Here is a 27074-nt window from a genome sequence, read left to right as displayed (position 1 = left end):
GTTGATTCAGCTATGGTACTAAAATAACTTTGCCCAGATTGTTTTATTTTACATAACAAGTTTATTTTTCTAAAGGTATATAAACAATAAACAAAGTAAACATTCAATCAGATCTTAACTGCCAAGTATTATTGTCTGGAATTGTCCATTAAGTTCCAGTGTCTAAGCATCTTAAGTTCAATAATCGTCATCATCTTCATCAGAGTCCATTACTTTTCTCCTGTTGAACTGGGGGAGGGAGGATTTAAAGTGTTATTACGTGTTTAATAAAGCATAACTCAGATTTTCTGAGAAGAAATATTTCTACCTACTACAGTAAGACAATTCTGTCTTTAAAACAACTTAGTGTTTTAGATCTAAGGGGAGGGGGAATGACAACACAAGAGCCTTAAAATTAGACCTCTCGATATATGCAGCCTTGCCCCCCAACTTCCATGTGTTACAAAGTGGGAATGTCTATGGGCTGAAACATGTTTTGATACAGTAGATGTATATTCAACAAAACATTTAAAATATCAATCTTTCTCTTTTGCCATGTGCACTTGGGAAAACTTACTTTAACTGTAGTTTTCTTTTCTGTTTGTTGGCTTACTTTTTCAAGGATCTCTATTAAACCTTGTTCTGTTACCTAGGATAACCAGAAAGAAAAACATTACTTTTTTAAAACAAAGAACTGATCTCAGCAGATGGAATCATTTTAGTCTTTCTGGGGTGTGGAGGTGGAGGTCAAGAGGAAAGGAGAGGTGGGACAGGAGGTTGAAACTACCGGTTATAACTACAGGCATAGCTCATTTTATTGTGCTTCCCGTTACTGCGCTTCACAGGTGTTGCATATTTTACAAAGTGAAGACAAAACCCTCCAGCAAAAAGATTAGGACTAGCTTTACTGCAGTCGTCTGGAACCGACCTTGCAATATCTCTAATATATACCTATATTAGTTTCAGTTCCAAATAGAATTTGCTCTGCCAGTCATTTGAGGAGGGGGGAAAGTATCCATCAATTAGCTTCCTCAGAAAAACCCAGATATTTAAAAACACCTTTATCACCACTCGCAAACAAAGATAACCACCTACAGCCCTCTGCTGTGTCAGGGATAGAGACCACCTCTGCCCTCGAGACCCTGAGAAGCTTAAATGCGGGAGATAAGTCACTCAAAAATGATGAACCAGTCATTGTCTCTTCCACACACCATTCTTAGTGTAAGACTGAACCCTGCAGGCTGTGGTGGCAGCAAAGGGCTTCCCAGTGCAGATGGGGCGCATCTGTATCTTGAAGGACAGTCTTGCAAAAATATACCTATGAGGGCGTTACAGCAACACACACAATAACCAAAAATGTTAGCTCCTTATTTGCAAAACAAGCTTAATGTCTACCTACACTGGTAGTGTATTAATTTGTGGGGGTTTTTACTGATTTGAGAGAGACAGACAGACATCAATTCGTTGTTCCACTTATTTATGCACTCACTGGTTAATTCTTGTATGTGCCCTGTACTGGGATCGAACCCATGGGGATCAAACTGGCAACCTTGGCATATACAGAAGATGTGCCAACTGACCTTTCCAGCCAGGGCTTAATTTGTATTGTTGAGAAATCTGGTTCCCAGAAACAATTTAAGCCAGCTGACCCTAATAGTCATTGGGTCACACAGATACCAACAAGGTTCCACAATGTCAGGAAAGAAAAGCAACAGAGGATCTTAGGAAAGGCAATGAAGATATCTTTTAGGATTTATGGTAGATTACAACTATTCTTGCCTTTAAAAACTACTTCTTTGCCCGGATGCTGTGGCTCAGCAGTTGAGCATCGACCTATGACCCAGGAGATCGCAGCTCAATTCCCGGTCAGGGCACAGGCCTGGGTTGCAGGCTCGATTCCCAGCACGGGGCGTGCAGGAGGCAGCCGATCAATGACTCTCTCATAATTGACGTTTCTATCTCTCCCTCTCCCTTCCTCTCTCTAAAGTCAATAAAAATATACTTTTTAAAAAAATTGTTTTAAAAAAAGAGCCCGGGCCGATGTGGCTCAGTTGGGTTGAGCATGGTCCCATGCACCAAAAGACTGCTGGTTCAATTCCCAGTCAGGGCGCATGCCTGGGTTCTGGGCTCTGGTTCTCTCTCAAATTAATGTTTCTCAAATTGATATTTCTCTCTCTCTCCCTCCTCTCTCTTCCTCGCTCTAAAAATCAATAAAAACATATTTAAAAATAAATAAATAACAGTCAAGATTTCTGTAACCAGAGGATGGTGAAATTGACCTTTTTTGATTTTTTAGAGAGGAGGGGAGGGAGGGAGGGAAGGAAACATCAACTTGTCCTACTTATGTATTCACTGGTTGATTCTTGTATGTGCCCTGACTAGGGATCAAACCCACAACTTTATCGTATAGGGACGACACTAACCAACTGAGCTACCTGGCCAGGGTGAAATTGACCTATTGGAAAACATGTTTTGATAAAGTAGGTAATGACAGGTATAACTGCCTCAAGGCTGTCTTAGCTTACCTTTCCATTTAGTTGTCCGTATCTTGCCATCTGTATAAGGTAATTCTCTACTCCTTTAGTTTTTTCCGGCTTTACAAGTGCTAAATTACTTACTTAAAAAAGAAAGAAGAAAAAAGGACGTCAAAACTAAATGCACTTATTTATAACTTAAAACTAAGCACCAACATTTCCAAAGCACTTCACAGAATTATTTATGTCTTGAGACTATCAAAGTATGGATGGCAGAAAGTACTGTTACCCTCTTAAAATGAGGAAACTAAAGTTCAGCCATGTCAATCTCAGTCAAGGCCACACAGAAGTAGTGGCAGAGCCAAGACTAAACTTAGGTCCTCAGAGTCTAAGCGCCATGCTTTTTAAAAAATATGTACGATTGCCTCTGGAAAATAAATTATACACTACTACATATATAATCATAGTATCCATCTATGGCTGCCTCTTCTAAATTGGACTTCAAATTACAATACAGAAGATACTAGTTCATTCCAATTGGCTCATTTAATTTTTTTCTACATTTTTTTTTTGGTTTTCGTCACAAAAAGTTATGAACTAAAAATGGAGAATACAATAAATCCCTCAAGCCATAGAAGGATAAATGGTGATGGAAAAAATTAAATTAAAAAAAATAAAAAATAAAAATAAATAAACAAACCCCTCAAGCTCTTATCACATATGTCAACTACCAGCAACACTCTGTAATTGACTTAAGACTTGTTGCCTATAAATTTTACCTAATAAGCATTCGGGAGACTATCTCCCTGATAGGAAAGAACCAAGCTGGTATATTTAATAATTTAAGTCCATTTCTTTAGGCTTACAAACCACATTTCTTACAAAGAGCTGTATTTTAAGTGTTTAAAGGTTAAATAAATATTTAACCTAGAGATAGCAATAATTTCATATCTCCCCATTCAACTAAACCATGCCAATTTTATGGAAATAGCTTAAAAGAAACTGAAGATGCTTACACCGGGCCCGGGCTGACTGATCCAGAACTTGGGCTAAGATGCTGTTTCTCATTTCTGCTTCTCTACAACAAAAACAGGTCAAGCAAAATTAGAACTAAGCTGTCAGCATTCCTATTGAACACACGAAAATGTAACTCACTTAATACGTTTCCTAAAATAGGTTCCTACACACACAACCTGCCCTATAGTAGGTGCTGTGTGGATGGCAGCACCTATTATTACAGAAGAGTTCACTCTTGCCCTCAAAAGCCAGCTTTATATTGATGTGGGTGTAAACCTACCAAATTGAAAGGGAAAACTACACTTTCATAATTCATGGCGGAGTTTCAGTTCAACCACCATTACCATTTATTAAGTATTTAGTGTGTGAGAGGTGCTAGAAATTTGTAGTGAGATTTCTGGCAATTAAAGGACCAAGTGATTAATCCACGTAATTATCTTAAGACATGAAGAAGCTGAGACCTAAGGAAGCTATAAGGGGATGTAGGTAATTGCAGCCAAGCTAGAACCAAATCCCATGTTTCAATATTCTGTTCTACTTTCTGGGTGGGGAGAGGGAATGAAATTATAACTGCAACTATCCTTACACTCTCCTACTTATCCAAGTAGGAACTAGTTCATGTTCATAGGACAGTGGTTGCAAACTTTAAGTAGCAGCAAATTTTTTTAAGTGAGTCCTTCAAGGAACTTAATACTCAACACAGACAAAAGCAGAAATTCTTTGGCTGAACTGAGCGGGAGCTGGGGCTGGCTGTGCCCACTGTCTGCCCCCATCAGAGGAGCCCTAGGGTTCATGGGACACAACTGGAAGCCCACTTTCATGGGCCATTTCCTTATTGCACCCGAGTACTTCAATTCAACCCTGCTGTAAACTACTGTTACTCTATTTCAATGAATCTAAGATACCACTGATTGTAAGATGGGCCATAGTGTACTTATAAGAACAAAACACACCCTAGATGAGGAGTCTAACAGGAGACCCCACACTCAAAGCCAGGCATCAAAGAGCAACGACAACATGCAAGGTAAAGAAGAAATAACCTTGCCATGCAGAAAGGGACAGCAAGTAAGGATGCATGCAGCAAACTTGGCCCTGAGTGGAGGAAGAAAAAAGTTCCTTTGAGAATTTGAACTTCAAGCTTTAGTCATGCCGGTTTGCTGTCTGAATTCACACTGCCAGGATGGAGAGAGGGGGTGGGAACCTCAAGCATAGAATTTAATTTTAAGATGTCTCAGATTAGAAAAGTACCAAAGTGACGGCAGAAGCAAAAGTAAATCCTCTTTGGAAGAATCCAGGACAACAGTGATTGATTATGACACCCACCCCAATTTCAGATATGTTAAAATGTGAAAAAAGGTACATCTTAGAATCAATGAAATTCACATAGTTTCATTTTCTTTTTAGCACTATCCCAGGTGTTTACCAACTTTCTTCCCTCACTAAAACAAGCCATGTATGGGCAGGAACCTTCTCTGCCTTTTCTATTTCTATAGAGTCAACATGGTGCCTGACCTAGAGCAGGTGATCAATAAATATTTGCTGAATAAGTGAAAAAGTAGCATGATGGAAGGAGGAGAAAATGGGGAGCTGTTCAGTGAATATAGAGTTTCAATTTTGTAAGATGAAAAAGTTCAAGATCTGGTGCACACTAATGAGAATAGTTAACATGACTGAACTGTACTTACAAATGGTTATTACGGTAAATTTTATGTTACGTGTTCTTTTATCACAGAAAAAAAGGTAGCATGACGGGATAACTAACCATTCATTCAACACACCTGCCATGTGCTGGGATAAAATAACAATAAGAACAGTATAACAGTTAATATTTATCTAGCATTTATTAAATGTAAGGTATTGAGTGTTGTGAGGTTGCTTATGTAGCCCTCACAACATCCCTATGAGGTAGTGCCAGTATTATGCTCATTTTAAGGCAACTGAAGTTTAGCAGAGAAACAAACATCAAACAGTAGTTGTATTAACAAGGTAGTAAGTGCTGTGAGATCCTACACATTTATTTAACTAACAAATTAACAGATACCTGATGATTTATGAAAAATCACTATTCCAGGAAAAACTTGGACTTAACACACTATTAAAATAACTAAAGCAAAAAAACCATTTGGTGAAACCACCCTTCAGATCTCTAGCCCATACCTGTGTTTTGCTTCCTGTTGTGCCGCATCACCTGGATCCTGAAAAAATAATTTTACCTTTTAGTAAAGTAACTGCATAGAGGAAAAATAGGAACTACTTTGTTTCTGATGCCTAAGAGGCACCTGCAGTGGTAGATATCAACTTATTGCCAAATAGTTAAAAGCTAGGCCTTCAAGAAGTCAACAGGATAGTTTCCACTTATTAAAATGTTTTGACCCTGCGCATTTCCCAGTTGATTAGAAAGCCATCCTGATACGGCAGGGTTGCAGGTTGGATCCCTAGTCAGGGCACATACAAGAATCAACCAATGGCCCTGGCCAGGTGGCTCAGTTGGTCGGAGCATCATCTGATACACCAAAAGGTTTTGGGTTTGGTTTCCGGTCAGAGCACATAACCTAGGTTGAGGGTTTGATCCCCGGTCAGGCCAAACATCAAGGTTCCTCTCTCTAAAATCAATAAAAGCATATCCTCGAGCGGGGATTAAAACAAAAAGAATCAACCAAAGAATGCATAAATAAGTGGAACGAAATCGATGTTTCTCCCTCTCTAACATCAATAAAAATTACATCAATTAATTTTTAAAAATAAATGTTTTGATAAGCTTCTAAAGTCACAATCTAATAGAATGTTTTAGAATACTAACAACCATTAGGGAGGGGAGTCCCTGTACAACGAAACCGCATTTTTCGAGGTAAGAATAATTTCTGGGAGGGAAATGTGCTGGGTACTGGGACGCTGACTATCCTGTTCCATCCCTTACACGGTGCTCTCCCTCTCTACAGTACAGTCATTACTTGAGTACTTTATCTATGGGATTAGGGGTTAGGGTCTGGCTCCTCCCCCGGACTGTCACTCGCTCACAGGAAATGGGATGCCCCCCACACAGCACCTGGCACACAGCAGGCCCTCAACAAATGTTGGTGGGTTACTTGGGTCACAATTCTAAAAACAATTCCGCTGGAACCAGCAGTCGGAACAGGTTAGATCCCAAAGCTAAGGGTACAGAGACCAGAGGGGCTCAACGTTCTGCTTCGGTCCGACGCCGGCCCGGGGAGACCTTCGGGGCGAGCCGAACCCTGCCCGAGGCCCCGTGCCCGACACCCCCCCCGGGGGGACAGCACGTGGTCCCCTTGCCCCGTGAAACCCTACGCGACCAAGAGTAAGGCCCCGGCGGCCTCGGGGACAGCCGCGGGGTTCACCGCGGGCGGGCCGAGCGCCTCCGCCTGGGGCCGCGCCCTCCACCGCGGGCGAGGGCGACGCCCCGCAGGAAAATGGGCCGGGCCCGCGGCGGGCGCGCTCACCCCGTGCTTGGCCTGCAGCTCCGCCAGCCTCTGCTTCCGCAGGGCCTCCAGCTCCTCGTCCGCCATGGCGCGACCGTCCGGGAAGAACAGCCACCAGCCCACTGCGGCCCACTCCGCGCGCTCTCTCACGGCCCAGCGGAGCGAGGGCGGCCCTGCCCACTGCGCAGGCGCCCAGGCATCACCAATCCAGCCCGGAGCCGTGGGGCCCGACGCAGCCAGGGCGCCTGCGGAGGCCCGATTCCGCGATCGTAGGGGGTCGGCGCGGGGCGGGGCCGCCGGCAGAACCCGGGCTGCGAGGCTCCTTCAGCCGGGCCCCACTCCCCTCCCGGGATGGCGCTCGGAACCTGCGGCGTCCCCCGGGCCAAGGCCCGGCTGCGGGTGAGATAAGAGAGAGATCTAAAAACAGGCCATGGTCAGCGAGTAAAATAGTAATAGGCAAAATTTGTTGGTGGCCTGTTCTGTGCTAGGCTTATGTTATCTCCATATACAGATGAAGATCCCGGGCCTTAGAAAGGCTAAGTGGGGTGATGGAAATGTTCTAAAACCGGACTGTGGTGAGGGTTGCACAACTCTTAAATTTACTAAAAAGACATTAAATTGTACACTTTAAATGGGTTAAAGGGGCGCCAGAGGCGGAGATAGAAGAGACTCGCTGGTCACCCTGCGAATAAGAAGCCAAGTTAGAGCAAAGTTGGAGGGTGAGACATGGGCACAGACGGGCCTTTCCCTCCCAGGTTGGAGCTGGGGGACTGTGGGATGGGATGTAAACCTCTGACACCCACTTCCCCACGAGGGCCCGTCGAGGCTGTTGGGATGGGCAGGTGAGGCTCCGTGAACTCCCTGGCGGGGGTTGAGGGGGAGGGTGCGGCTGTGGAGTGGGGGCATTGGTGTGTGTGGAGTGACCTGTTACTCATGCAGGTTAAACACCTGCTGTTTTTTCAATTGTGGCAAAAAATGTACAAAATATACCATTTTATCTATTTTTATTACACAGTTCAGTAGTGTTAAGTACATTCACATAAACTTTTCATCTAATAAAACTGAAACTCTATACCCATTAAATAGCAACTCCCCAGTCCCCTCTCCCCAACCCTTAGAAACCACCATTCTATTCTGTCCCTTATGATTTTGACTACCTATCTCACACCAATGGAATCAGAATCATTTGTCCTTTTGTGACTGGCTAATTTCACTTAGCATACTGTCCTCAAGGTTCATTCATGTTGTAGCAGGTGTTAGAATGTCCTTCCTTTTTAAGGCTAAGTAGTCTATTATATGTACATAGCACATTTTATCTATTCATCCACCAATGGAAACTTGGCTTGCTCCCACCTTTTTATTTAATCCTCACCTGAGGATATTTTTTCCATTGCTTTTCAGAGAGGAGGGTATGGGGGGAGAAAAAGCGCGAAAGGGAAACATCGTGAGACACATCAATTGGCTGCCTCCCTCACTTGCCCAACTGGGGCCGGGGGTCAAGCCTGCAACTGAGGCATGTCCTTAGCTGGAATCGAACCTGGGACCTTTCTTCCTTTCAAAGTTGGATGCTTTTCTTTTTCTTGCATACTAGCCCTGGCTAGGACTTCCAGTACTATGTTGAACAGATAAGGTGAAAATAAGCATTCTTTTTGTTTCTAGTTTTAGAGGAGTTTTCAGTCTTTCATGATTATGATGTGAGCTGTGGGGTTTTCATACATGGACTTTATTATTTGGCGGTAGTTACTTCTATTCCTAGTTGAGTTTTTTATCATGAAAAAGTGTTAAATTTTGTCAAATGTTTTTTCTGTATCAATTGAGATGATGTGGTTCTTTCCCCTTCATTCTGTCACTGTGTACTAATTTTCATGTGTTGAAACTTCTTGGTATTCTAGGAATCAATCCCACTTGCTCATGGCGTATAATCCTTTTAATATGCATCAGACCCCAGTGAAGTGTGCCTAGAGGAGATGGCTAGGTAAAGAGAGCACATGGAATACTACCCAGCTGTAGAAAGGGGTAAGGAATCAGTACATATACTCAGGTTAGTTTTCTATGCTACGTAACCACCACAAATGTAGTGCCTAAAACAGCAGGCAGGTTCCTAGTACAGCACACTGGGTTCTCTGCTCAGGGGCCATCACATTAGAGGTCCTGGTTGGCGGCAGAATTCAGATAAAGACTTGAGATAAAGACTGAGGTTGTGTTCTTGCTGTTTTGTGGCTCCCAAAAGGACCTGCAAGGCCTCTGCCTTCCACTAGGTATGTCAGAATCAGGACTGGTATTTCCTCTTCACATTTCTGCCAATGCTCAAGGAGAAATCCCAGGTGTCCTCTGGGGCAGAATCCCAGGACCATCCTAGAATCCTGCTACCCCAGTGCCAGGGGATAGCTGGTGGACGAAGGACCCCATCACCGTGGCAGTGCTGTCTTGGAGCTGACAGTCACACAGACACACAGGCAGTCCTGGGCAAGGCCCCTGCTCTCTTGCAGGAACCACATCCTCTACCAAGAATGAGTTTGTTCCCTTGTTGTTCCCCAGTTGCAAGGTCTTGGTGACAACCGCAGGCTTCACCAGGGACCCAGCATGAATTTGGAGATCCCAAGGCTGGTCAGCACCACCCACCTTCCAGGCCTCCAGCACCGCCTTTAGGGAGCCTTCTTCAGCCTCACCTCCTTCGCTGTGAGACAATACAGCTTCCAGTATAAAGCTCACATAAAGGAAACTGGGCCAGTGCTGGTTGACAGAAAAGTGTACCTATGAACCCACCACCAAGAGCATTCCTAGACTGCAGGGGAATCTCGGATCAGGTCAGGGATTTTAGTTGACCAAGCAGATTCCGGAGAACTGGGGTCCTAGCACCTTCCCAAGCCCATCTGATCACAGGATTTAGGCCTATTTCCTACCTGGCTTCACCAGGTGGCACATCCAGCTTACCTGCTGGGGGGTAAGGGCCCGTCCCTGCTTACTGAACAGTACAAAGGGAGGAAAAGGGCCCAGAAAAGCAGCTTATTCAACATGACACTGTAATGCTGCCACCACTACTGGGCATGGCCAGATTACACAGACCCATGTGACAGGGTCTTAAAGCATGGGTTCCCCACCCAACCACATGCTAGGCTTGCTCCTGGCACTCAGAAGACACTACATTCTGGTGGGGTCTAGCTGGTGGCACAAGGTGGACAGGCGTGCACAGGTGACTGAATGTGGAAGCCATGTCTGAGGGGAAGCAGGGGTTTCTTCCTCTCACCCACCAAGGCAGAACTCAGTGTAGGGGTGAGAGGCAGCTCTGCCTTGCACGCCCACCTGGAGGCCCCTGTGCTTCAAGCCTGTGAAGACCACAGCCAGGGCTCTGGCACAACAGAGCTACCTATGTTATTCTAACTCCTAACCAGGCCCCCAAGCACAAAGTAACATAGAACAGGTGCCACCAGGCCATTCAGAGGCAGGGACATTCCACATTTCCTTTCACAGATGGAGTGTTAGGGACACAGCTTAGGCTCAAATCCCAACACCTTCACCTCAACTGACTTCTATATAGGACACAATTTCCATGGAAGTTGGCACCTTATGAACTGTTAGTTTTAGGTATTTAAAGGGCTGCTTCTCTCACACAGCAGACCCTGCTGTGACCAGGGACAAGAATGGGGCCTTATCTGAACATCTCACTTGTAGAGAAACCAATCTCTGGTTTCAAAGAAACCTGGGCACCATGCTGCCATCAAGCATACAGGTAAAGCAGTGCTTGCCCACAAGAGGACCACCTGGCTGGGTACTAGCCTCCCTCTGGGGTGGGCAGTGGAATACTTAGGCTGCCACTTCACGGCCAAGCAGGCAGTCGCTTGAAGGGACAATCAGAGGATGACCTTCTGCACCAGAGCACGCAAGCCCCTACAAGTCTGCTGTGGCTCCTCAGCACAGCAGAGGTACAGACAAGCCCAGGAAGAATCTGGGTGTGAATCAAAGCAAGGCTGAGGCCCTAAAATAACTAGGAACTACTCTAGTTTAAACAACAAAAAAGGCAACGTGACTTAAAAACTAGGATTTTTAATTTTGCCACAGATTAAATTATTCATCAACCAATCAAACAGTAGTCCTAAAATACAGGAAGTAGGATGCAATCTGTCCTCTGGGTTGCCTTGAAGAACGCCCTCATTCCCTGCCCCACCCCCAATTCCTTATACAGACGTCACATGGAGATTGCAGGCAGATTTATCACAAGTTGCCAACAGCACTTTATTTTTTCTTTTCGACATCCTGTTCTGCAGCTTCCTTGGCTCTCTTCGCCCTGATGCCAAAGAGCCGGGCATTGGCGCGGGCCATGCGAAGACTGGCAAAGGCCTTGAAGTTCTTCTCCTCCTCCGTAATGACCCTGGCTTTCTCCTTCTTGTAGACCTGGAAGGAGCACAGGAGGTCAAACCCTCGCCTGCAGTGAGGCCTGGGACAAGGCTTAGAACCCAAATGTCAGCAGAACCTGGAGAGATCTTAGAGGGCGATTCAAGTAATGCTGAAAGGCTACAAAGAGGCCACCAAAGAAGAGATAACCTCTGGATTTAGAAAAAGACCCAAACTCAGAGTAGAGGCAGAAGCAACCTCCTTAAAAATGAAGGATGGGTGGAGTGCTGTGCTTGAACACAAAGGAAGGCTTGAGCCCACTGCCTCTCTCCTAGAGGAACCTCAAGGGCCCAGTCACTTGATGGGCAATTTACAAAATCAACAAATACACCGAGCTTTCAAAACAGCAAGGAGGGAAAAAGAACCCAACAAAGGATGCAAAGTGTGGGTCCCCAGTTTCCTCAAAAGATAAGACAAGCCTGGCCAGTGTGGCTCAGTGGATTGAGCATTGTCCCATGTGCCAGGAGGTTGCTGGTTTGATTCCCAGTCAGGGTACATGCCTGGGTTGCGGGCTCGATCCCCAGTGGGGGGCGTGCAGGAGGCTGCCAATCGATGTTTCTCTCATCGATGTTTTTCTCTCTCTCCTTCACCCCCCCAATCAGTAAAAATATATATATTTTAAAAAGAGATACAGAGAAGACAAGGTCCTCCCTCAAGGAGTCTGTTAAGAATGCATGATGTTCAAGAGGGAGCAAAAATTGGGAATCTATAAACTGCCCGCCCAAATGCAGGATGCTCTTGCCTCAAACCAATCCCCACCCCAAGAAACATTCATGTGGCATAACCCCAACACCTCCACTTACATTCCGTATAGGCATGACTGGTCCTGTCAGCTGGGTGGCCAACTTGAGTTCCTCAGCCTGTATGTTATGAGAAGGGAGAGTCAGCTCATTTCCCTAAAGGCCCCAAACTTATAACCCTCTAAGCCAGCCCCACATCTCTCCCTGGGTGACTGTCTGCCAAATAATGTCACCAAATTCCTGTTTCTATCTAACTGACAGAGACACCGGCACATGCGAAAGAGCACAAAGCCACTCCCCAAACCAACTCCCAGGAAGCCCATGTGAATGGACACTGTCAACTTCGTTCTAGAAGGTTGTTCTAGAGCCCTGGCGAGATAGATAGTTCAGTTGGTTACAACATCCTCCTGATATACCAAGGTTGTGGGTTTGATCTTTGGCCAAGGCACATACAAGAATCAACCAATGGCCTTCACAGTGATTAAGAGCAGGGCCTATGCACTAAAGGGTCTTGGGTTCAAATGTTGATCAAGGGCATGTATCTGGGTTAGAGGTTCCATCCCAGCCTGGTTGGTTGGGAGCATGGGGGAGGCAACCAATCATTGTGTCTTTTCTCACATCTATGCTTCTCTCTCCCTCTCTTCCCTTTTCACTCTAAGAAAAAAAAAAAAAAGGAAAAAATATCCTTAGGTGAGGATTAACAAAAATCAACCAATGAATGCATCAACAAGTGGAACAACAAACTGATGTTTCTCTTTATAAGAATCAATAAATAAAAGATGCGGGGGAAAAAATAAGAAAATGTTTTTCTTTAGAAACATTTGTGTTGTATATGAAGTGTTTGAGAGAGCAAAACACTTCCAATTTTAAAAAACCGCCTCCCACGTCAAACAGCTTTTGCAATTGCCACAAAAAAAAAAAAAGTATCTGAGCACAAGAGTGAACCTTGGCAGTTTTGATGGATTAATTTTGGAATTCTTAGGATCTTTCTTCTGGATAACAATTCTCTACTACCAAGACACGAGGGCCAAGTTTTGGGGGATAAAAGGGCTACAGGCGAACGTTTTCCTTTTCACCCTAGCTGGACCCCGAGACGAACGCCACTTCCAAGTCTCCCCACTCTGGCAGTCTCTGAGACCTCCCTAACCCCCATCCCACCAGAATCCCAGAGCGCTGTACTCACCGAGCTGTCTCCCTTCTTGGGAGCTGAGGGCTTCCTGGGGAACAGGATGAGCTTGGAGCGGTACTCCTTCAGCCGCTGCACGTTGGCCTGCAGGGACTCGGTGGACTTGTTCCGCCTCCTCGGATCTACCGAGATCCCAATGGTCCGGGCCACTTTTTTGTGGATGCCGGCCACCTGCCCGCGGAGACAGACACAAATGAAATCCCAAGGAGCCTCTAATCTCCACACCCTAATGAAAGGGCTCAGTCGTCAGATGGAAAAGGGTTCAAATGTACTTTCATCAAGGCAGTACAGCGATTCCGGAGAATGTCATCATTTGACTGTGAGCCCAGAAGGCAAAACTTAGCGTCTCTGATAATGCGGTTTTATGGATACTCACCCTTAACTCCTCCAGGCTGAAGCCCCTGCCGGCTCGCACTTTGGTGTGGTACCTCACCGTGGGGCATCTCACTATAGGTCGGATGGGTCCGGAAGCGGGACGAGGGGCGATGCGGCGCGCTTTGGCTTGCCGGGCCTTGCGTCTGAGCAGACAGAAACCAGGTAGCAGTTACCGCGCCGGAAAGCAGATCTCACTCGGGCGTGTCGTCTACTATCCCGCACCAAGGCGGGGACGCGGAGCGCGCAGACAACGCCGCCCGCCTGCGACCCCAAGCCTAAAGTCGCCACCCGTTCGCTCCCAACCACACCATTACAACGTCGGCTCTAACGTGGAGCTGCAAGAGCCGCAAGGTTATCACATGGTTAAAGGGCTCAAGTGCACTTGCATCCCAGGGTACAGCGATACCGGCCCCTGTCATCTGGCTGTGCGCTCCACGCGCCCCGCTCACCTGCGGATTTTCCGCGCCGGCTGGTTAAACCACGTGGCAACGCGCCGCTGCCAGTCCTTGTGGAAGTGGGGCTTTAGGATCATGCCATTTCGGCTGGGCGCCATGGCTGCTGCCTACGGGCCTAGGGAGAAAAGCCAGTCAGGATCCGAGTTCTCCGTCCGGACGGCGCACCCACAGAGCCGGGCTACGGCCCGACGCCGTCTGAGGCGCGGCCCGACACCGATGGCAGCGGATGGAGCCCGATGGCGCCCGATAGCCTCCACCGCCAGCTGCCTTACGCCGCATACCCACCTTCTCCTAAGGAGAACGGCCACCGGAAAGAGAGTGGCGCCGCAAAGTACTGTGGGATGGCAGTGGGCCCGGCCAATCAGAAGCGGTGGGGCATCCTGACCAATCAGAGCCGGGAATTACGGAAGTGATGAAAGCGCACTCCCAGCCGCCCTCGCTGCCTCTGGTCCCGCCAAGCTCGTGACGCGGGCTGGGCGAACTCCCCGCCGCGCGGGGCCATTGCAGCTTCCACACCTACAGGTCTCCGTTTTCCCGACACCTAAAGCCGCGTCCTTCGTGTCCCAGTTTTTGTTCCTTCTCGTCCACTTGGTACATTTGTGCTGCTTGCTTTAGGCACGGAACGGTTGCTGTAGGCGGGCAGCCAGTACTTCACGTGCATTTCCACATGGAATCGTACGTACAGCCGTCTCAGCTCGGCGGAGGGATCGGGTAACTCCTCTGAGGGAGGGCAGCCTGTGGTATGTAGTGGCCCTAAGATCCACTTGGCCGACTGCAGGCGTCACACTTGGCGCCGTGTATAGAGACGAACATCTTCGAAAACATTAGGTAGCCAGGCATCCATCTGTAACCCGTGCCCTTCGCGTCTCGTGTTCTCCAGGACGAGTCTGAGGACTCACCAGTACCCCACCGCTCTCTGTACGCCTTTACATCCCAGTAACCCTCTTTCATTCCCACCCTCACTCCAATCACGTCTTCCTCCTAGCAAAACCTAACATTTTAAGAATTTCATGACAGAAAATGAGAAATTTGGAGGCCTGTGCCCTGCACTGAGTAAACAGGTTGCTGATGTCCTATTGGGACAGCCTTGGGTGTCAGAAAAATCAGGTTGGGATTCACTGAGGAATTACAAAGTTTAATCAGGGGGACAGAACACGTGTAACAGATGAGGCACACACAGTCTATCCAGACAAATACACTGAGCCTACATGGGAAGTTCAAACCTTGACTGTGCCACTTAATAGACAAGTTTAATTATGAAACAGGCAATAGCAGCCATACTTTTTTTAAAATTTCTCAGACCCCTTTCAATGATCTCACCATGGACCAAGATACCTCAAATACTCTTGTCTCCATTCCCAATTTTTCAGATCCAGAGATTCATGCAACTCCTGCCCTAACCCTCACCTCCACCTGAGCTCCAGCTGCTCCCGGTTAAGAAGCTCTCCTGGGTCACTGGGTGGGGGGTTAGAGGCCTGAAATTGGAAACACTGTTCAGAATATAGTTAGTGGTATAATAAGGTGAAGTTATCATTTGAGGACCTTACTCTGCTTCACATAACCAAGTTAGACACAGAATCCAATTTTTCGTGCTTGAATACTCCATACTTATTTCCTTTGAAAAGTTTGCAAAATAGCAAGCCAAAAAAAGTTCTGATAGGAAAATTCTGCTGAAAACATGCTCAGCTTTCCCACTGGGAAAGGTTAAAGTGAACTGTCATGAAGGAGTCCTTCTGATACAAAGACTTGGCTGGCCCAAATGTTTTAAAAATCTTTAGGTATAGTGACAGCCTTTGTCCCTTGGCACAGCCACAGCCTGTGAACAAAAAAGGGCTTTTGTCCCAGAGTTAGGCCTGAAAGGGCTAATGCCCCTGGAAGTAGTGCTCAACTAAGGGGGCGAAGGATTCCTGGATATGTACCCTTGGAGGTGTGGGAGTATATTCTGCACACCCAGAATTTCCTTGCAAGACTGAGCCCCAATTACTCATGGCAGTGCCTGCTAATTGTACACCTGCACCTGACTGACCTCCTCTATCCAGTGCTTTGAGGGTCAGCATCAAAGAAATCTAAGACAGTCAACAATAGCTTCTGGAACCCTTTCAGACACACAGTCTTGATTTGTTTTTAAAATTATAACAGCAAAGTGATCTGACAGTGTTTTTTTGGAGAAAAAAGTCATCCCTATAGCACTTTGCAAAACTTAGCATGTTAATTTTGTCATATAAATTTGGGCTGATGGTTAACTGAGGCAAAGAGTAGCTTAATAACAAGAACAGGATGATGTTACCCTGCTTCATCACAGAACTCACAGACCATCCAGTCTATCAACTTTCCAAAATCATAGCCTACACATAAATCAGATGGAGGCTAACTCAAAGGTTCCTGTAATATGAGAAACTAATGTCAGTGAAAGACAAATAGAAGTACATTATCATAATCATGTTGTTGAGAGTGAATCTTAAAAGTTCTCATCACAAGGAGAAAAGACCCTGTAACTATGTGTGATGTCGAATGTTAGCCAGACTTACTGTGCCTATCATTTTGCAATATACACAAATATCGAATCATTATGTCATATACATTAATGTATGTCAATTATACTGCAATAAATTTTTTATAAAGCAAAACACATTTATGAGTATAGATCAGAGTGAAGAACAATTTGTATTAACTTAAGAACAAGTTAACTTTTTATTTAATGATCTCTTGAGACTCTGATTGTGTTCAATATACATGTTTGTTTAAGGAACATGTGTTTATCTCAGTGAGGAAGTCTCAGGTACCTTAGACAAAGACAGTTCCAGAAGTTATAATCACCATGATATACTAGCTCTGACGGGCAGAGGGTCAGGGTTTCCTTCCCAGCATCAAGCACACAGGTTGCCCAATTTGGTTTGGCTGCTCTAGGGACCATGTACTGTTGTTGAAGCCTCTTCACCTCTAGGATCCTCTTTAAAGGTGGTGTGAGCCCTGGCCAGTGTACTCAGTGGTTAGAGCGTCGGCCTGCACACCAAAGGGTCATGGGTTTGATTCCTGGTCAAGGGCATGAACCTGGGTTGCAGGTTCAAACCCTGGCCCCGGTCGGGGCATGTGCGGGAGACAACCAATTGATGTGTCTTTCTCACATTGATGTTCCCTCCCTCCCTCCCTCCCTCCCTCCCTCCCTCCCTCCCTCCCCTTCCCTCTCTCTCCACCCCTCCTTCCCTTCTACTTTCTCTATAAAAATCAATGGAAAAAATATCCTCAGGTGAGAATTAACAAAAATTTTTTTAATATAGGAGGTGTGAACATCATCTGCACATGAGAGAGCAGAGGAGGTGTAATTCCTGGCACTCTGAAATGTCATGTGTCTCATGACAGGGAGGTGACATAATTTGACCAGAGCGCCAAAGTCTGCAAACAGCTCATATCAATCAGAGCACAAGCACCACCCTCCATGAGCCTACTCATACCAGCAAATGCTGGGAAGCAAGCTGTACCTTCCCCCGCTATAGCAAGGCAGCCCTTTCATGCCATGTACATCCTATTCCTGGCTAAGCATCTTCTGGCTCTCAGCAAATGATTTCCCAAAAGATATACAGACATGGGTCATTTTAATGAATAAAATACAAGGGATGAGCTTGCCATATCTACCTTTACAGGTTACAAAGGATACTGCCCTCAGGCAAAGATGCCACAGACTTTGGAAATGAATTTGGAGAACTGGGGAAAAGGTGTCCTCAAAAAGCCAGTGCCCTCAGAGCTGCCCCCCTCAGGTGTGTAACCACACTAGCATCTGCCCACCTACAGCTTAGCAGGCATTTCCTTGGCACAATGTGGGATTGCAACAGAACAATCATTCTGTCAGAAAATACCCATAATTGCAGTGATGAGAGCAGCAGCAGGTAGGAGCACCTGAGTGCATGCTGCACACCCCCAGGGAGATGGGAGCTTAGTGCACTTGTCTGACTTGCAGTGATGGGGTAACCTTGGTCCTTTATCCCAGATTCCTACAAAAGGGGCTCTTCAGTTGCTGAAATTATAACCTGCAAACACATAATCCAGTCACCCAGGACAAACCCAACAGCCTCTCTGGGTTAGAGCTGATAACATGGTACAAAGTTGGATTTTCCATCATAAAGTATCAACACTCCTCAAGTATCCCCCACATGGTGCCACCAGACCAGTGAGGAGAGGTTCTTGCATGCACCAGTCTGCATGGCAGTAGATGGCAGTGTTTTAATCCTTTAGAGCCCAGTGCCTGTCCCCTCTTCTGTAACCCCATTGATGAGTGAGGACGGGGACATTCACTCAGTGTCTTTTCATCGTGGATCCTGTTTAGCATGCTGACAAAGTTACAGGAGCTGGGAAGAGCCCCTGCACAAGCCCCAGCATGAGCCTGACTTCTGGGCTGCCCCTACATCCACCCCACACCCACAAGACAACAGTGTCATAAACCTAGGAACTCCTACATGTGCACCTGTAACAACCACTGACAACCCTCCCCGTGGGGGAAAATGATCTACAAAAGCAAAACGAAATCATTCACCTCTGCAAAGTCTTTACTAATCACAGGCAGAGAGACCAATAGATCTCAAAAGCCCTTCACCAGGAACCAGTGAGGGCTATGAGGTACAAATCTCAGGTGAAAAGGAACTTGGGGGCCAGCTAAGTAAAGAGTTCACTCCCTGGGTCCCCACAGGCACCATTAATGAGCTCCAGCTATTTGGGCCAAGACGGTTCCTCCCCTCGAAGCTGGGGTTGCTGAGGTGCCTCCTCCTCCCCAGCATCCTGCTTCTCCCTCTCGGTGTCACTCCATTTCAGAGGTGCGATCATCTTCTTGGGCCCATGAGGTGGGGGCCCGATGAGGGCCTCGATGTCCTCGTAGTTGATCACTTCCTTTTCCAGCAGGGCATTCGCCAGCTAGGAGGGACAGAGGGCAGTGTGTGAACCTTGGAGAACAAGGACACAGATGAACCTTTTGAAAGCAGAGCACAGAGAGAGGGGGCCCCTCAGCCTCCCAGGAAGGGGTGTCTGTGAGCAGGATGCCCCCAGACAGGCCACTTTCCCAGGGAAGTGGCACACACAGGCAGCTTAAGCAAAGAATCGCTCCCTGTCTCAACCTTGGCGATGATTTCCCAGCTGCAGCCTCATTAATTTTCTGCTTCCCTTCCAAATCCCTGCTTATTTTGTGCAACTTCGATTTCCTTTACCAAACAAAATGTAGGTGTCTGTATGGGGGCAGGGGGCTAAAATGCAGAACACCCTGGCTGGAACTTGAGGAGTGCTGGCGCTACAGTGTGAGCTGGGGGGACATCACAGTTCGGGAAGGGGGCCTCTGCCTCTCTAAATACAGTCATGGAAAACATGCTGAGTGAATCCTTTGAGTGTCCTGTGCCAGCAGTCAAATGCTGGTGCTTAGTCCCCACTACAAGGAATGTTGCCACAGCCACCAGGACTGGTTTCTGTCACCCCCAAACTGGGGTCACCACTTGCTCTGTGTGGCTGCTCTAAGATATTGCTAAGCACTGTATCCCACCAATGATGTGAGTGGATCATGATCACAGGGCAAATGAGGCAGGACATCCTCAGCCCAGCACAGGGAGCCCAAGTCCTGCCCAGCAGCAGCGACAATATACACATGTGACACCAAAGGACCTTGTTAATGGCAGTTTATGCCTCAGCAGGTTGGGAAGGCCTGACATTCTACACTGCCCACAATTCTGGGGAAGGCTAGTGCTGCTAGTAAGTGGCAACACTTGGAGGACCCAACACACGCAACTCCCAGCTGGCAGAGCCTCACATTAATGAAACAGCCTGTCCACCAAGAGCTGCCCACCTGTACTAGGGCACTGTAACTTCACCTCTGGGGTCAAGAGGTGACCCCAAACCCAACACATAGTCTTACTGTGAGAACACCAGACCCATCCTCCTCGCACTGCCATGGCAGGCCATCAACAACAGCAAAGTGAGGAACTGTCCTAGCCAAGAGGAGCCTAAGGAGGCATGATTAAATTTCAACGTGGAGGGAAGGGGGGAAGCAGCAGGAAAAGGACATTATGGAAAAGCTAAGGAAATCTGGTTAATGTATCAATATTGGTTCACTAGGTTGTGAAAAATACAACATATTAGTGGAAGATGTTGAGAGAGAGAACTGGGAGTGGGTATAAGGGAACTCACTCTACTATATTTGTCACTTTTCTGTAAATCTACAACTATTCTAAACTTTAAAACTGATTTTTAAATTTTCAGGAAAAATTTGAGTAGAAAAAAAATAAACAAAATTGACCAAACAATAATTGCTTCTACTTTGAAGGAACTGGCTTAACATTGACATGTTCATAATAAAATGCTAAAAAGAATGGACAATATTAGGTTTCAGCTGAGCTGGGTGCAACATGTATTTGGTATGTTGTTTTCTAAGTTTCTGTGTTCATTTGAGCCCTGGCCAGGGTAGCTCAGTTGGTTAGAGCATCATCCAGATATACCAAGGTTGAAGATTCAATCCCCAGTCAGGGCACGTATAAGAATCAACCAATGATGCATAAATAAGTGGAACAACAAATGGATGTTTCTCTCCCCCCACCTTCCAGCCCCCTCTCGCTAAAAATCAATTTCAAAAAGTTAAAAAAGAAAGTTTTGTGCTCATTTGAAGTATTCCATAAAAGGGTGAGCAGCCGCGTCAGCACAGCGTAGTGTCCGCACCCACACACACAACTTCTGGAGAGACAGGCAGATGCCTGCAGGTCAGAGAGCACCGTCTCACCGCCTGCAGCTTGTCCAGATTGTCCTGCAGCACCTTCTCAGTGTGCCTATAGGCCTTAGCCACCAGCATTCGAGCTTCCTGCAAATGAGAGGAGATCTGTAATGAGGATAGCTGACCACGATTCACAGTGTCATCTATAGGGTGGTTCTGACACCAAGGTACACCAAAGAAACACAGCCTTTTGTGTCTCACAATGACCAGGACAACTCAGCTGCCAACAGTTTCAGGCCCCCATCCCACCCCTGGGAATGCCCTAGGTCAGGATGCTTGCCCACAGAAGTGACTCACACCTGGAGATGCCCCACCGTCTCCTGGAGACCAAGGACCCTGCATCTGTCCTCCATGCCCACAGCTGCCTCATGCTCATGTACCAGGCCAACTAGAGCTGCCCCAGGATGGGCTGGACACTGTCCTGGCCCAGTCCCCTGTGGACAATGCAGCATGTCCCTGCTGGCCACAGGGACCACTGACACTGGCTCTGTCATTTGATGCATTTATTTGATATTCTTCCCAGTTTCCCATCATCTACAGTTTCATCAGGAGCCACACAGGTCCTTATCTAAGAACACACACTCAGCAGGTCAGAGTGACAACAGAAGCCAGGAGGAACAGCCACAATGTGGGGGTTCCTGGACAGGGCACGGTGAGAGGCCTCCTCTGAATACAGAGACCTGCCCCCTACTACCACTGTGGGGTGGGATGGAGCAGGGGCTGGCGCAAGGTGTAGCAGTGAGGGCTATGCACTCACGTGGTCCATCATCTGTTGGAGGCCCTGGCTGAAGGGTCGCCGTCCAATGCCTGCAAGGCCCTCCTGAGCCTCAGGGAAGGAGACAGGCCCAATGCTGGGTGCCATCCCAAACTGCTTCACCATGGAGTAGGCAATACGAGTGACCTTCCTCAGGTCATCCTGCGCCCCTGGAGTGTGGGGTCAAGAAAAGGGTTCTTTGCTGGGGGTGCAAAGTCAGAGCACCCTGGGGACCCCACTGGCAAACACCTGGGCCTGACAGCAGATATAGAGTCCCCAGGGGACAACTGTATCCTGTTACTGTTCCTTAAAAAAGAGACTCGAAACTTTTAAAAATGCTCTTTTATCTAAAAAATTACTCTGGCCCTGGTGAGGTAGCTCAGTTGTTTAGAGCGTCATCCTGACATGCCAAGGTTATGGGTTCAATCCCCAGTTGGGGCTCATATAAGAATCAACCAATGACTGCAATGCATAAATAAGTGGAACAACAAATCGATGTCTGTCTCTGTCTCCCTCTCCAGCCCCCCTTGTTCTCTCTCAAAGCAATAAATAAAAATTTTAAAAATAAGAAACTACTCGGGGTGCCTATTTGCATTCACTTCACCAGCAGTTCTCCAGCACGAGTCCAGGTGTGCACAAGGAACACTTGTCAACACTGAACCCAAAGTCTGGGATCAAGCAGGACAAGTCTCCTGCCTGCTCTCTGGCCATCCCAGTGAAATGACAGCTTGAGAACAGTGAAGTTGCTTGAATTACCAATAATTAACCAGTTAAATGCATTTATAGTCTACATGTTTTTGCAACAAATTATTTTAAAAGTCTTGCTTAGTTTCAAATCTCCTTTGACCACAGCTCATCTTTTAAAAAACACTTAATGAAATTCAAAGTATGTTTGCATCCTACTACTCAAATCCTTTTATCAGATTTACTCCCCCCAGCCTGCCCCCATGCAGAGGGATAATGGATGTAAAAGCACTGTGAGAAGTGCAGACCCTGCAGGGCCAGCTCCTCACCAGAAGTGACTTTGTTGAAGGAGATGGCCTCTGACACACGGCCACCCAGGGCCATGCACATCCGCTCAAACAGCTGCTCCTTGGTGAAGAGGTGCTGATCTCTTGGGAGCATCTGAGCAAAGCCTAGTGCAGCATTTGTCCGAGGCGTGATGGAGACCTGCAGAACGTCAGGTGGCCCAAGTTAGGGCAGATGTGGGCTTTAAAGATGAAGGTGGGAAATGTGAGATCTTTAATCAGAGGGCTTTACAGCCATCAAGCAAATCTGCACTATCCCTATTTAATAATAATAAGATACTATTATTAACGAGAAGGTTCACACACTGTGGGTGGTCTTCCTTGCACATTACTAGGTATATGTGAAGTGAAGAAGCACCAAGACAGGAGCTCTTAGGTGAACCAACCAGGAAGTGCAGGACCAATGCCACCAAGGACCGCCCCCACCATGGCCCCCTGACCAAGAGGTTATGTGGGGACATGGAAACTATCCTTGCCTTAGCCTCACCCCAGAGCCCAACACCAGGTGTTTGTACAGCTCCAGCAGGACAAGGCCTGCTCCTGAGCAACAAGGAGAGACTTGGGCTGCAGGTGCCATTTCTGAGGGTTATGGCAGCAAGAGAACCACCTCACAGTGCCCTGAGAATCAGAAGGGGAAACTTAAAATCTAACACTAAAGTAAACTACAATTTAAAAGGCTGGAAATAACAACCAAACAGCAATGGGAACTTCATCTTTCCCTAGCAAAGTACGAGCCTCATGACGGAGGTTTTCTCATTATAACTGATTTATGACTTTCAGCCATCAAATAAAGCAAAAATTCTGAGAAGAGGAACTTTTAAATTGTGATGTTGCCCAGCCGGGCATGGCTCAGCAGTTGAGCGTCGACCTAGGATCCAGGAGATCAGGGTTTGATTCTTGGTCAGGGCACATGCCCGGGTTGCGGGCTGCAGCCGATCAATGACACTCTCATCATTGATGTTTCTACCTCTCTCTCCCTCTCCCTTCCTCTCTCTGAAATCAATAAAGATAGCCCAGCCAGGTGTGGCTCAGGGGTTGAGCGTCCACCTAGGATCCAGGCAATCAGGGTTTGATTCCCGGTCAGGGCACATTCCCAGGTTATGGGCTCGATCAATGATTCTTTCATCATTGATGTTTCTATCTCTCTTTCTCCCTCTCCTTTCCTCTCTCTGAAAGATAGAGTAAAGAAAAAGATATATTTTAAAAAAATAAATAGTGATATTTACTTCACTGTGGATTTTTCTGCATTAATATTTATTTTGTTGATATTGCATTAAAATATTTATCTTGACTACTGAATGTTTTAGTGTTCCATAAATATCACACCCTAAATGACTGTTCCACCTGCCTTACCCTGTGCCCAGTCCCAATCACCTACCTCAGTGACTGCTGCATCCCCTTATGTCTGTCACAAAACACTAGATTCAAGCCTCTTATGAGCATATGAAAGGAACTGGCCTATTCAACAGGACATAATTAATCAAACAACCCAGACTAGCAATCTACTTTGTGGCCCCAGCCGGGTAGCTCAGTTGCTTAGAGCATCGACCCGACATGTTCTAGTCCTGGTCAGGGCACATTCAAGAAGCAACCAATAATGCATAAGTAAGTGGAGCAATAAATCGATGTTTCTCTTTCTCTCAAATCAGTAAATAACAACAGAAAAACAAAAAGCAATCTACTTTGCTACACTACCACTGATTGTCAGACATTAAACACTAACATACCACGCCCCAGCCAGTTTGGCTCAGTGGTTAGAGCGTCGGTCCTGGGACTGAAGGGTCCCAGGTTCGATTCCGGCCAAGAGCACATACTTCAGTTGCAGGTTCAATCCCCGGCCCTGGTTTAGGTACCTGTGGGAGGCAACCAGTCCATGTATCTTTCTCACACTGATGTTTCTCTTTCTTTCTCTCCCCCACACCCACCTTCCACTCTCTCTGAAAAGCAATGGAAAAAATATCCTTGGGTGAGGATTGAAAACAAAACAAATCACTAACAAATCACCAGGCTGCCAACTGCAACACTGTTCCCATGTTTAGGCCTTAGGGAAGGCGATGCAGCTCCTTCCCAGCTGGTGAAATCAAACCATCTGCATGGGCTCCCAGTGGCCCCACTGGCTCTGGTGGGGGGTACAATTACAACCCATGCCCTCACCTTTACGGACTGGACACCTGCATCCCAAACATTTAGATTTTCCTTAATGGTCATTTAAGGATCTCATGGTCACGAATCCCCGTATTTTGGGGCAACTATGATATTACCATTTGATACAAATAAATTTTCATCAAACTCACAAATGTCTACAAGAGTAGTGTTTTTTAAAAAGTGTGGCCTGGCCGGGCGTGGCTCAGCGGTTCAGCGTTGACCTAGGATCCAGGCAATCGGGGTTCGATTCCTGGTCAGGGCACATGAAAGAGTTGTGGGCTAGACAGCTGATCAATGACTCTCTCATCATTGATGTTTCTATCTCACTTGCTCCCTCTCCTTTCCTGTCTCTGAAATCAATAAAGATATATTTAAAAAAAAAAAAAAAGTGTTACTAAACTCATTTCTTTTTAAAGATTAGGAATCATTAGGTCAACATATTTTAGAACTGGCAGTTCTTAATTCCAAGACTGACTACAGCTGGGAAGCAAGACCCCAAATAATCATGTGGCTTTCAAATGGTCATGCCCATAACTGGACCCAACTGGTTTAGATGTAAGACCTCATCCGGCCCTAGCTTCCCAGATGAGGGATCCTGCATAGTCACCTTCCACCTGTTCCCAGGCTGACCACAGGCTGTGCTTTCTCTTCACCAAACACAAACACGTGGTGCTCCCACAGTCAGCTTTGTTCAAGGGCCCCATCCTCTAAGACCCCAGACACCTTACCTTCATCACAGCCTCCGTGTGCTCCAGCAGCCAGCCAACCAAAGCGTGGCCTGACTCATGAAACGCAACCACCTTCTGCTCTTCCTTGGAGAGGATCTTGCTCTTTTTGGCCGTCCCTGAAAGAATGCCCAGGCCTCTGACTTCAGGCCCACCAATAATCCTATGTAAGCATACAGGAACCTTCCTTGCTCGGCCTTGCAAGTTTTTTACCACACTGTTAAGGCGAGATCCTCAAGGGATGGTCACCGCCTGTGTTTCTGCCCCAAGCTGACCCCATGCACGACTATTCCTCACTATTACTCCAATTCGAAGGGAAATTCATTAGGTATGAGAGGTGCTGGAGGGGCCATGTTTGTCCCCCTTCCACAAATGGTGGAAAAATTCAAACAGCTCCTGCAGGCTTTGTGGGTGGAGCTGCAGGGCTTACAGGAACTTAGTGTGGGGTCCACTCCAAGTTCCAGGTTTCTTGTTGGCTCTTCTTCCAAAACTAGAAGGGGTAACTGCAGCCCCAGTGACTCTACGGCTCTTTCACCCTTAGAGATGACTACCTCCTGCCTTGGTGACTTTACCTTACATTTCACCTGTTCAAATTACTGATAAGGTTTCACTCACTGTCCCAAATTTTCCAAACACCAACTTTCCATTTTATGCAACTTGAACAAGCTCTAGGTTCAGGGTATTTACTATACCATGCTACTAGGATCATCCACCACATTTGCCATAAGGTTATAAATTCTTCTAAGATGCGTTGGCTGTGGCAGATGAATCATTTCAACCAGAGCTGATTTTATGAGCCTCTAAACATGAGATCACAGCCTCACAAATGGGCTTTACCTAGACACACACGTGTTCCAGCTCAGGCAGTCCCCACCAAAGTAAGGACAAAGGAGCTTGTCTTGTTCTAAGCACCGCATACATGGAGAGGGGCATGTACCAGGAATAGTATTGTTAGTATTTTCCTTGGTCTTTCCTGCTTTGATATTACTGTAAGTTTATCAATTTCCATGTAAAAACAAATGACTTATGCAAAACCAAAATTTATAGTAAGAAACAACAATTACAGTTCCTTCTATCCACACAAGTTCACCCCTCTCCCAAGCTGCAGCCTACGCACCTAGTGGAATTTGTCCTAGATTTTAACTCAGACTGAGGGTGATGGGAACGTACTTCTCATAGGGACATTTATGACCGAGAGCTCAATACCTACACACAGGGCCCATGCTTCTCAAACATCTGTAGGAAGGACCAGTTTCCCTGTTTTAAATTTTTAGGGTCTGGGACAGCACTTTTGTTCTGAACCCTGTTCAAGAACAAGATGCACTACTCATGTCTGGATATTGCCCATGGAGTTACGAAAGCTTCTAGGTGCTTTCTCTCAGCTTCAGTCCTGCTCTCCTCTTAGAAGTCCACTGATCCCACTTTGAGCGGTAATGGCTAAGCACTGACAGAAGCACCCAGCCCCTCACTACGCAAACACCTCTCCCATTCTTGTCCCAAGTATAGCACAGGAGCTTCAGCAGAGATGGAGCTGACCGGGAGAGCACAGCCCTCAGCCGACATTCCCCTTGGGCATCAGCAGTGCAGACCCCGGATGACATGCACAGTGGACTGTCCATTTGCAGCTGGCT

General features: G+C 46.6%; 3 protein-coding genes across 3 annotated transcripts in view; all 3 read right to left on the bottom strand.

The window, feature by feature from the left end:
- Positions 1–38: 38 nt before the first annotated feature.
- PDCD5 (programmed cell death 5) lies at positions 39–7091 on the bottom strand. The gene is made up of 6 exons (XM_081118920.1): positions 6929–7091; positions 5628–5665; positions 3470–3531; positions 2505–2596; positions 557–628; positions 39–228 (listed from the first exon to the last, which is right to left on the bottom strand). The coding sequence occupies exons 1-6, from the start codon at positions 6992–6994 to the stop codon at positions 178–180; spliced, it is 381 nt and encodes a 126-aa protein (XP_080975046.1). The 5' UTR covers positions 6995–7091; the 3' UTR covers positions 39–177.
- Positions 7092–10935: 3844 nt separating this feature from the next.
- Positions 10936–14944, bottom strand: RPL13 (ribosomal protein L13). The gene is made up of 6 exons (XM_081117651.1): positions 14341–14944; positions 14050–14170; positions 13602–13743; positions 13223–13396; positions 12103–12159; positions 10936–11299 (listed from the first exon to the last, which is right to left on the bottom strand). Exons 2-6 carry the CDS (start codon positions 14151–14153, stop codon positions 11141–11143), a joined length of 636 nt encoding a protein of 211 aa, XP_080973777.1. The 5' UTR covers positions 14154–14170; positions 14341–14944; the 3' UTR covers positions 10936–11140.
- Positions 14945–18578: 3634 nt separating this feature from the next.
- Positions 18579–27074, bottom strand: part of SPG7 (SPG7 matrix AAA peptidase subunit, paraplegin) — a 31939-nt gene continuing 23443 nt past the window's right edge. The window contains exons 13-17 of the mRNA XM_081119694.1: positions 25447–25562; positions 22559–22715; positions 21549–21715; positions 20801–20878; positions 18579–18957 (exon numbers count right to left, since the gene is read on the bottom strand). Of these exons, the coding sequence (XP_080975820.1) occupies positions 18757–18957; positions 20801–20878; positions 21549–21715; positions 22559–22715; positions 25447–25562 (719 nt within the window). The 3' untranslated portion in view covers positions 18579–18756. The remainder of the gene's footprint in view (positions 18958–20800; positions 20879–21548; positions 21716–22558; positions 22716–25446; positions 25563–27074) is intronic.

The sequence above is a fragment of the Miniopterus schreibersii genome, assembly GCF_964146895.1.
Source record: "Miniopterus schreibersii genome assembly, chromosome: 18".
NCBI classification, from domain to species: Eukaryota; Metazoa; Chordata; class Mammalia; order Chiroptera; family Miniopteridae; genus Miniopterus; species Miniopterus schreibersii.
This window is presented reverse-complemented; position numbering and strand designations above follow the sequence as displayed.